This window comes from Cinclus cinclus, chromosome 7 (genome assembly GCF_963662255.1).
Source record: "Cinclus cinclus chromosome 7, bCinCin1.1, whole genome shotgun sequence".
In the NCBI taxonomy this organism is placed as follows: Eukaryota; Metazoa; Chordata; class Aves; order Passeriformes; family Cinclidae; genus Cinclus; species Cinclus cinclus.
The window spans coordinates 6,463,412-6,474,644 of NC_085052.1; the positions used below are offsets into that span (position 1 = coordinate 6,463,412).

An 11,233-nucleotide genomic window follows, 5' to 3' on the forward strand; every position below is an offset into this window, starting at 1 on the left:
TTACACACTTTCCTAGATGTTGTAATCTCTGTATTTATTAAGGGACATTGTTTATTATGTCTTATCTTAGAAATTCTGAATGGAAGTGCTGTATCTAATATTAACTTAGATTCTACTTACGAGACTACAGTATTATTGATGGCATTCTTATCTCTGAATCAAATAATAATTTAACTTCATATATACAGATTTGGAATAAAAAGTAAAGGAGATGGCATCATGTTTGTCTGTTGCCTGTAAAAGGGGTGTTTATTTATCATGCCATTGTATTTGCAAATTATTTCAGACTGATAATTTATTAAGCATATGAAGATTAAAACTACATTGTGTTTTGACACTCATGTAAATATTTGGCAATTTAAATTATACTAGCAAGCTATAAACTTCTGATTAATCACTGTGGAGTTCAGTACTGGTACGATTGAAAAGGTTTAGGAAAATTGATTTTCACTGACATTCAACTGCTTGTCTTTGAGACAAGCAAGGCTGAGGCAAGGAAAGGCTATGAGACAGAAGATAATTTTCTCCTGTATTTTGTTTCAGAGCATATGTCCAATATTGAACTGAAAGTAGCATTGGGGCTGTGCTCTGCAGTGCCTCGTACACTGGTGCATATAAACGAACTAAAGCCTTCCTGAGGAATTAATGCTTATGGACATTGTCCTGTAAAAGTCAAACGTTCACAGCTCCACATCAAAATGTTCTATTAAAGTTAATGGACAGCTTGAGCCCTCTTGTTTTATTGTTGAGGTTTTGGTTTGTTTTTGTTTTTTTTTTTTAAATAAAACATGAAGGAAATCACTCCCCACCCCCCCCCGATAGTCATATAGTCATTCCTATTTTGTTGGCTCTTAATCTTAACAAGTATTTAATAAATAATTTTGGGATTGCTTGCTTTCTTTTTTCAAGGTACATTTTCTATGTTCTGTGATATAGTTTAGCTCTAACTATTTCAGTGTAAAATACACTGAATGTATGCCTGTCACTGACAATGAAGTACTAATATCTGCTTTGTCTCACTCCTATTTAAATACCTACTAAGGTTTGCAGGACCTAATAAGACAGAGCTATTAATAAGATCAAATTAAAATAAACTTGCTTTAATATGATATAGCTAATTGGTTAAAATTTCCCTTTCTTCTGAGTGCAGCTGTTAGTTTTTCTCCCTTGCAGCAAGGTTTCTTGGTAATAAATGTCCTTTCATTATCAGCAAATTTCTTCTAACTTCTGTGCCATTTAGTTGATTTTCATCCTCCTCATGTTTTGTGTTCCAATATGTCTTTGGCTCTTTTCATTTATTATCAAGTCATAATTTGAAGGGTAGGCTGAAAGGCATAAAGTAGCTGTGCTGGGTGTACAAAATGTTTGGGTTTGTGAGTGAGCTTGTTGGGGTGGGGGGTGTTTGAGAGCTCCAAATGGTCTTCACCTGCATTCATCTTAGCCTGAGACAGTGTGGTGTTTCTTGCAGTTACCAGAAGGAATAATCAGGGAAACTATTCATCTGGTTTGGGCTGATAAATAAAACCACTTTACTTCATGAGAAAGCTTGTGACTGTGCCAAGGTTAATAAAAAGTTGAGATGAACTTTGCTTGTTACCTTCAAAGGCACTCTTCTTCCAAAAACAGCTTTCCATCAGATACTGCTGGAATATTGGAAGTCTCCTTGCCATCAGTGAGTCATACGTGTTGTAATCTGCAGGCTGTGTCCCTCCCTGCATGGGAGCCAAATGTTCTGCGATACCTACATATCTTGGGTCCCAGCTGTCCCTCATTTCTTTCATGTGGTCTCTCCCTGGAGGAGGAGGGAAGGGTGAGATGCTGGGGATCACCTCAGGGGTTTCTAGTCTTTGTACTACAGAATATTTTCACTGTTAAGTCATCCACTGTGTAGTTCTGCTCAAAGGAGTCCTTGGATTCAAAGGAAACTCAAGAGCATCAGAGTCTGTACTGACAACATTTTAAAAATGAGGTTTTGGTAACTTTCCTTTTTTCCTTTTTACTGTCTAATTATGCCCTTTCTCCATATCTGCTCATCACGTGCTTTGCCATGATTGCAAGTACCAACGGTGGTTAGAGATCATTACTGCCTTTCTTCACAAAGTCCGATGTTGCGACACTGGCTCTTCCTCCTGACATCCTCTTTCAGACAAGACTTGTGACTTTCTGGAGAAATCTTACCACTTTGGGCCATTCTTTGAATGGATGAGAAAATACCAACTGTATGAGAAGGAGTAGGTTTTCCTGAGGTAACTCGTGTGACAGGGTTGTGGTGGCCCCCTTCCTTCAGTGGTTGGGTGTTTTTCTGCTCTGCTCAGAGGATGAGTGGGCATGAGTTGTTTCCTGTGGAGAACAAACTCACAGCAGTGTCTCTTCTGCTGCCATGCAAAGCTAACAGGATGTCTACCCTGGACAGGCCATGCCTCTCCAACATCTTGTCTTGCTAACTCCAGTTCTGGACTTTAAGATACAGAACTAATGTAAGATTTCAGAAGAAACTATATACAGTCAAAATAGATGACTTCCTAAAGGAGTATAATTAAATGGCCAGAATAACAGGGTGTTAAAAGGAAAGCCATCTTGAGGTTTTTGTTGTTTTGTTTGTTTTTTTTTTCCTTCACTGTTCTAAGCATCCATTTCTTTCCTGGAATTCTCTCACTAAACAGCTTTCTACTTCAGTGCACTAACAGAAATTAGGGGGGAAAGTGGTTATAATTTGTTTTGCAGCCCTTTGTAATTTTCATGTTTGTCAGCATTCCTTAAATGCAAGTTTACTTCCTGATCTTCATTATGATAGTTCCTCTCCTATTCAAACACAATGATTTGGAAATTTTTTTTTTTTTTTAGCTTAATCACTTAGAGCAAGACTTACAAAGGAACCATCATAGGAAAACTGAGATTTGAGTGCTTGGACTCTGAGCAAAGCTCAGAAATAATGGTTTCCTCATTGTTTGATAAGAATGTGCAGTTATATTATTGTGATCTTTGGATGTTGTTTTTGTTGCAGCTTTGTGTGCTGCCAAAGCAAATTCATGTCATTTGTGTTTTTGACAGTTAAAATATTCAATTAGTGTTGTTTGAAATTGCAGTAATTGTTCATGTTGTTTCCTTACAGCACATTGCAACATTTGTGAATTTCTAGCTTAAAGCTATATTGCATATAAATAAAGGGCTAAAGCAGAATAGCAATTTTTTTTAAAGTTTGTTTTCATCCACAGACATTTTTAATACTTCTTTGTTTCTTAACACTTAGTAGCTTATTATTTAGGTTTTTTGAAATTATGTCACAGTAGTTTTGGTGTAAATGAGGATGGCATTTAAACAAACAATTGAACAAAAATCAACTCGAAACCTCCATCCGTGTTGTTTCTGTAGGCAACTATTTACTTGTTTCATTCTGGAATAACCTTTAAGACTTGGAACTGCAATTAAGGTTATAGTGGTGTTGTTATTCTTACATACAATACTGGGTATTAACAATAGAAGTTTGAGGAAAAAAAAGAGTAGGTGCCTGTGGGAAATGCAGAAAGTAGTGACAAAGCTCAGAAAGTTTGCTCACAAGTCTGCTTCTTCAAACTCGGTGCTGTTCTGTAGCAAACTGCCAAGCAGCACAGCATTTTTATTTCTATAGAGAACTGAACTACAATTACAAAACAACAAGATGCAGATTATGGGAAAGGAGTGACAGCCTTGCAGCCGTGGAGAGAGCCATGGACTGAGCTAAGTAATCCACTTCCATCTGTGGAAAGCCATTGCACAAACTGAGTAAACGAACACATCCTCTGAAGAGGAGGCTCAATTCCAGACAGTTCAAACATCCACAATTGAATAGCAACAAAGTAAATGCAGAAGGCCTGAGAAGAAGGCTGTCTACCTGAACTCAGTAAATTGAAACCAAATATAAAATTTCCTGTGGAGGTTTCTGCACTGTCTGCCTCTCTCTTCTTGGGAATCAAAAAAGCAAATTAAATTTCTATCCTTGACGCTGAAACATATGAGTTCTCCTTTCAAATAGAATATCTGTTGATGGAATGATGGTAGACAGTCATTTGAAGTAGCCTAAAAGGAATGTGCTTTAGGGGAAAAATTATATTGTTAAATTCATTAAGGACTACTTTTATTAGGAAAAAAGTTGCCGGATATCTCAGACACTGAGGTCTGTAAATAATTGATCACTACCTAGGTCTGTCATATGAAAGTCACCTACAGAGGTTGTACCTCAGTTGTCCTTTTTTTTTTTTTTAAAAAAAAAAGGTATTTGAGGTTGTTAAAATTTAAATTGTATTTATTTTGCAAGATAAGTATGAGGAACTGGTTTCTTCGAAAAAACTCTTTAGGCTGTTGTTAATTGAGATTTGTCCTAAATACAGTTAAGCAATGTGCAAGTACATAAGAGCTTTGTCACTCCAAACACCCTTTTGCACAGACTACTGGAGAGCTGCTCATAGTGTTAGGTTTTATTACACAAAAGGCAGCATTCAAAGTGATACCTAGATTGATAGTACAGTGCTCCTAATAAAATGGTTAATGAGGTTGTGTTTAATGGTAGTATTTTATTTAGGACTGGGACTTTTTGTGAATATCTCCAAAGGTGTAAACTTAGTTGGCTGACAGTTAATCAGGTGAAGTCAATGGATGCCCTAATGCATTTTCCTAAATAATAATTTGTTTTTAATATTAAAACAGTATAATTTTATTTAATTGTTCTTTAAATAGTTCTTAGTAGCCACAAATCCTTGCGGTCAGCTTTACTGAGATACTTTTGACTTCTTTCTCTGCAGGCAGAACTTGTGAAAGGAAACCTGCAAAGCGTTGGGCTCACGCTGCGCCTTGTGCAGTCCAAGGAGGAGGATGCAGGGCATGTTGTCATCGAAACTGTGACTCCAAACTCACCTGCTGCAGCTGCTGATCTGCAGAGAGGAGACAGACTGCTGGCAATTGGCAGTGAGTGATATGGCAGCTTTCACTCTAAGGGTTATCTTGTTGCATGCAGTTGAGCTAATCTCCCTTTCTTAACATCTACAGTTGTGCTTGGCACTCAAAAACTAACATTTGTGTATTTATGGTCGCTTAAGGTCTTTGGTTGCTTGATTTATTTTCTTGTGTACTTATTTACTCCTTCTTAGGTAAAAGGCAAAAGAAGCTTGAATAAACATTTGGCAATAACATTGAAACCAGAACAAACAAACAACAAAACAGTAAAAGCACCAGCCAAAACGTTAACGTGACTGGGCTAGCAGGAAGTTTAACCTTTTACAGAGATTTTACAGACTAGAGCTACAATGAGTTCTTTTGCTTAGGTACTGCCTAAATAAATCCCCATTGCAATACTCCAGTAATTTAAAAGGGTTTTCAGTTCCTTTGAAGACATAACTGATGGTTGCTTTAGAGCAAAGGAAGTGTCATTTTTATGTGATCCCCTGCATGACTCTATTTGGACTGTGTGCTCATTAAGATATTTTGGCTTGCATGTAATTTGGAGATACATCAAATGGCTCGAAAATTCTGCTCTGGAAGATGGTTCAGCTCCTTCCAGCCACACTGATAATGTAGTATTATGCCCGTATTTCATTAACATACTGGAATTATTTTCATTTTAACCTGTTTCACAATTATAACTGCGTTAAAAGATACCCATCTTTTTTGAATCCTCTGTTAAATGTCTACTGCTGAAAAGTTCAAACTTACAGCAAGAGCAAGGTTAAAACTGTTTCCATATCAGAACAACATTACTATATAAGATTACAGTATCATTATGAGCAGCAAACTGGAGTATTTATGTAATTATTTTTTCCAGCTCCATATTTGTATGACTAAAATGGAAAGAATCCATTTGTTACATTTCAGTTAAGCTCTTCTGTCATAATTGACTTACTTTATTACTGAGCAACAATGTGTTTGTTGACTATTTTTGGTCACTTAGATTATTTTCATAATTAGAACTTAATAATGTTTGTCCTTTTTTTTAATAGGTGTTAAAATCACATCAACTGTCCAAGTGTTGAAGCTTATTAGACAAGCTGGGGACAGAGTTTTAGTCTTTTATGAAAGGCCTGTTGGGTATAATCAGCATGGCTCAGCACTGCAGGATGGATTTGGACAATTGGAGGACACAACTTTCTTGGCACAGGCAGAAGATGACCAGAATAGTTTATCAGCTGATACTGATAGCAAAGATTTTGATTCAGAGTTTGAAGACTTAGCTTGTGATTCACCTGACCAAAAAGAAGATCTGCCAACAACTCCAAGTCCCAAACGATCTGTAGTAATTCTTGCTGCTGCTAAACCTCTTGGAACTATATCGCCCATCCTGAATCGAAAACTGCATTTAGGAGTTCACCAGGCAGCATCAAAAATGCAACAAAAAGATGGGGCTAAAGTGGCAACACCTAAAACTGTTGAGGTTTCAGATGCATCACAGCCATTGGGTAAACAGTCACAAGGATCTAGTACTAAGCCTCCTGTGCCACCTAGGCCACAAATAAAGCCTGTTCTGTCTACTGATAGCCAAAATGTGTTAGAAACTGGAAGTGTATGTTCTGATAAACCAGAGAGGCCACCTCCACCTGCAAATAATGGAGAAAAGTCCACAGAGAAGGTAATTAAAATTACTGATCAGATAGAAGAACCAGCAGTATCAAAAGTAGTAACAGCACCAAAGCAAGATACATTAAAAGATGGACTTACAGAAAATGCACGTAGCTGCAAAGATAGTGATGATCATCGAACGTGGGAGTCACCAGAAATTCCTTATAAAACCCGTCAGGGCCGATGGCCAATGACGAGAGCATCCTCCTGTCTCTTTGAAGTAGAAAAATACCATAAGTACCTTAATGTTGCCCTGTGGTGCAGAGACCCTTTCAAAGCAGGTGGTTTTATCTGCTTAGGATATGCAAGCATAAAACTTGAAGAAATTGCTTTAGATTGTCTAGCTACGTCCTCGATGGAATTTGTTAGGAAATTTCAACTGGATGCTCCTACGCCTAAAGCAGCAGTCACCAGAACAGCGTTGCGGAGTTTGACAACTCATAAAGGTTTCAATGAAAAATTCTGTTATGGTGATGTAACCTTACAATTCAAATATTTAAAAGAAGGTGAAATTGATGATTTAAGTGTATATCTGGAGAAAGAGAGGGAGAGTCACTTAGAAGAAGAAGCTCGTGCCCTTCAGAAAGAGGATCCTTTCTCAGGACAAATTCTCACAGACAACAGGCATAACTTTCAAGATACTCAGTTTCAGAATCCAACTTGGTGTGATTACTGCAAAAAGAAAGTGTGGACTAAAGCAGCTTCGCAGTGCATGCTCTGTGCTTACGTTTGCCATAAAAAATGTCAAGAGAAGTGTTTAACTGAGATGCCCTTTTGCGTAGGAGCTGCAAAGCGGCTCGATCGAACCGTGGGCAGCGGCAGAGCGGAGGGACAGGAGGCTCCTGCCGCCGCCGCATCCTCTCGGGTTGATTCTGAGGCCAAGTCTGCCAACAGAACTACAGGTCTGACCAGGCACATCATCAACACGAGCACCCGCCTGCTGAACCTCCGGCAAGTGCCCAAAACCCGCCTGGCCGAGCCGGGCCCAGACGCGGCCGAGCCTTCACCAAAGCACACCCCGAACACGTCCGACAACGAGAGCAGCGACACCGAGCTCAGCGGGCCCAGCAGCCCCTCCAAGCGCGCCGGCATCAAGCTGGTCCGCAAGGAGGGCGGCCTCGACGACAGCGTCTTCATTGCTGTTAAAGAAATAGGGCGTGATCTCTACAGGAGTTTACCCACAGAGGAGCGTTTCCAGAAACTGGAGTTTATGTTGGATAAGCTGCAGAATGAAATAGACCAAGAGCTGGAAAATAATAATTCGCTCGTTAAAGAAGAAAAAGAGACGGCCGACGCGAGGAAAAAAGCCCTGATTTCTGCTGCGCTGGCTAAGTCGGGTGAGAGACTGCAGGCCCTCACGCTGCTGATGATCCACTACAGGGCAGGCATTGAGGATATAGAGTCCCTGGAGAACATGTTCTTAGAGAGACAATCCAAAAAAGTGACTAAAGATTTTGAGGAACCCAGTATAGCAGAAGAAGTGGATAGCGAAGATGGCAGTCTGACAGAGGCTCCAACACTGAACATCATATCAGAAGAACCAGTTGATCCACCTCAATCAGTAGACTGATATTTACATATTTAGTCTTTGCAGGAATGGACTAAAAGAATACTTTGCACTTAACTCCAAACACACAGAAATTAAATTAAAACACTGGTATAATGTGTGTGTCCTGCTTCTCCACAGTTAATTCCTAATAGTGGTTTTTCTCCAGCTACAGCACCATCATTTTGTTAAACTAGCTGGTCAAAACTACACTTTGGGGGTTTATATTGGAAATTTATTTTTAATAACTTATTTTTATTTTTTCTAATTATGTAACATTACCATTTCACATCAATGTGTATGGTTTCCTTAATGTATTATTTGCTCCCACTTCCCCTCTCTGTATTACTTTTTTTTTAGCTAGTGTTTTCAATGGGAAACAGGCAGGGTTTTCAAAATGTTTAGTTTCCATTGTATGATGAAAACATTATAAGCTTGTTGCATGCCTAAAGCTGATGACTGACACAGAAGTCACCAAGGGGCCAGGCTTTTAAGCGTTGATCACAGTTTTATTGTATGTCTTCTAGGTAGTTGTGTATTTTTTGCCAAACATATCATGAAACCAAACAAAAGGTCTTTCATTTTGTCTGTTATTGATACTTACTGAAGTTACCATTGCCTATCATTTGTCTCCATGTTTTTGTTAAATACATGAACTTTTTGTAGTTTGTATTTAACACAAAATATAGTAATGCTATGCTAAAAAAAAATCCTCCTTAGAACTTTGGACTGTTGTTAGATATCAAAGTATAAACTGGTATCTCATAATAATTTGATTGGGAATATTTTCAAGGTAAGAGGCTCATGCCTTCGAAAACAAAATTGTATGTTTGTGATGTTGTATTATCTGATAGCCTGATAAAGGAAAGTTGTTCTTCGTAAGAGTTGGAGGTTTCATTGCCTTCTGTGAAAAAGCATGTAATCATGGTGTAAGTAATATAAAGAAATTAATATTTTGCTGCAGACTATCATTTTGGAAAGCTTAAGGTGCAAAATACAAAGTAACTAGTGTTCTCTCAACACTTTTGAGTAATCATAGAGTGGTAAGTTGCATTCAGCTTCTCAGACAGAAGATAGAGTTCTGAGTAGAAGGATCACCTTTGTCAGCAAAATGTCATATAGTGTATATAACATGTTTTATTTGAGTCAAATTGTGAGTCCTGTAGAGATGAGGAAGAAATTCAGCCAGCTGCTTTTGAAAAGAACTGTCTGGTCTTGTGCTATGTGTAAACTGTGGATCTTAGCATCACCTGGCTAAGGCCATCGTTCTTATTTATTTGCTGGAGACCTGTGTTTGTTTCATCTTCTCTGTATAGAAATTTTGTATAAAATATCATCTTTATTTTAGGTACTGTGCTAGATACTTGTATCATTATCACTGGTATTGCTGGTAGTAGAAAAAAAATGCCTTTGTGGGAGTGGAGTTTGAGATGGTAGAATAACTCCTTTAGTTTTTGAGGTCATTTATAATGTACCTCTCTTTAAATTTGCTTCTTGGTTTAGCTTGTGATGGGCAAAATTAAGAAGCCATGGTTTTCATCATGGAACAGCGTGCTTGTGCTTCTAAACAAAATGGTTACTGCCAGTCATGCAACTACTTGCACTTTTTTGTGAGTTCTGGGCAGTTGATACTACTTAGCTGATGTATGGAAAACACTATCCATGCTAAAACAGGCATGTGACACACTTCTGAAATTAAGCTTTAGCAAATAATCGCACAAAACTAGCTTCCCTTCTTGTCAAAAAGTTATTTAACCTGTACTTGCTTGAGATGCATATTAGGACTTCCCCACTCCATTTTCTCAGTGGCTTACCATTGGTGGTGATCTGCATTCAATCCCATCAGTGTTTGCTCTTACAGACTACTACAGAGGTTTTCAAATATATCCAAGTGCTTCATTTAAGCCCTGGTGCACATGAAGGAGCTGTGAAAACAATGCAAATACTGATTTCAAAACCACATTTTTGGTTCTAAATTGACTCGTGTAACACAGGGGGTAAGAAGAGCTGGATATGGTTTTCCTTGTATAGTGTTGCTAATGATGATGATTGTAAGAGGTAAATTAAATGTAGTGCAATATTTTTAAATATACTGAATGGAAAAAGGGCAAAATAGTTGTATTTTAGTGATAAGAAGGAAAACATGAATTCCTATCTGGCATTATTTACAATAAGCAGTGAATCTCAAGGGGGTAATTGTAATACTACATTCCTGATGTAATCTTTGCTTCATGCTTGACTGTAAATAGCTGAAAATAAAGAATACCACAGAAAACAAGAATATCTTGACTTAATGATATCTGAATAGGTGGCAGCTACACACATTTGCAGAAGACCTGCCTAATATGATTGTTGGCTATTATTTTATCATGAAAATAAGCTTTAATAAAATAGTTTTGCTAAATTATCAACTTCCTTGCATTGTGTCAATGTTTTTTAAGCACTTCTATTGCAGTAGCTTATCATCTAAAGCCACCATGTAAAGAAAGGATTGTCGGGGAAAAACACATTTTGCATTATATAAAACTACTGATAACTGGATTAATTGGGCTGAGAAATTTGAAATAAAGCATCTGTGGAAGTTTACAGCTGCAGAGGAGGAATAAGTACTGGGAGCAAATGAATAAAGTGTCTTTATTACACTTGAGTTGATAGAGATCAAAATATACAAAAACAGGAAAATTCCACATTTTTCCAGGACAGAAGGGGGATATTTTTTTTTTTTTTTTGTATTTTCTGAGTAAAAACCAAAAAAAGGTTCAGTTACTCATTACTCAAAAACTCCAAAACCACTGCTAAATTTTTTATTTGGGAGTGAGGGGGAAAGGAGGCACAGAGATTCCAAACATGACTCTCTGTGTGGATTTTAATTAGTCTTCCTCATCTGGTGGAGCAAGAGAAGGCGGGGAGCCACTGCACTGCATTGGTCTGCTGAGCAAATCAAGGGAAGATGTTGCTCCCTAAGGCCCAGCAGAAACCTGGCTCAGCTGCAAAAGAGGAATGTGATCCATTAATCTCTCCTTGGGTCTTGTACTCATGTTGCAGATTAATACAAATTTCTCCTTAGTTTTGATGTGCACAAAAATACAAAACCATGAAGAG

General features: G+C 38.0%; 1 protein-coding gene across 1 annotated transcript in view; it reads left to right on the plus strand.

The window, feature by feature from the left end:
* PDZD8 (PDZ domain containing 8) overlaps nt 1-10,563 on the plus strand; it is a 52,867-nt gene extending 42,304 nt beyond the window's left edge. Inside the window, exons 4-5 of the mRNA XM_062496737.1 lie at nt 4,779-4,941; nt 5,970-10,563. Of these exons, the coding sequence (XP_062352721.1) occupies nt 4,779-4,941; nt 5,970-8,155 (2,349 nt within the window). The 3' untranslated portion in view covers nt 8,156-10,563. The remainder of the gene's footprint in view (nt 1-4,778; nt 4,942-5,969) is intronic.
* Nucleotides 10,564-11,233: the final 670 nt, after the last annotated feature.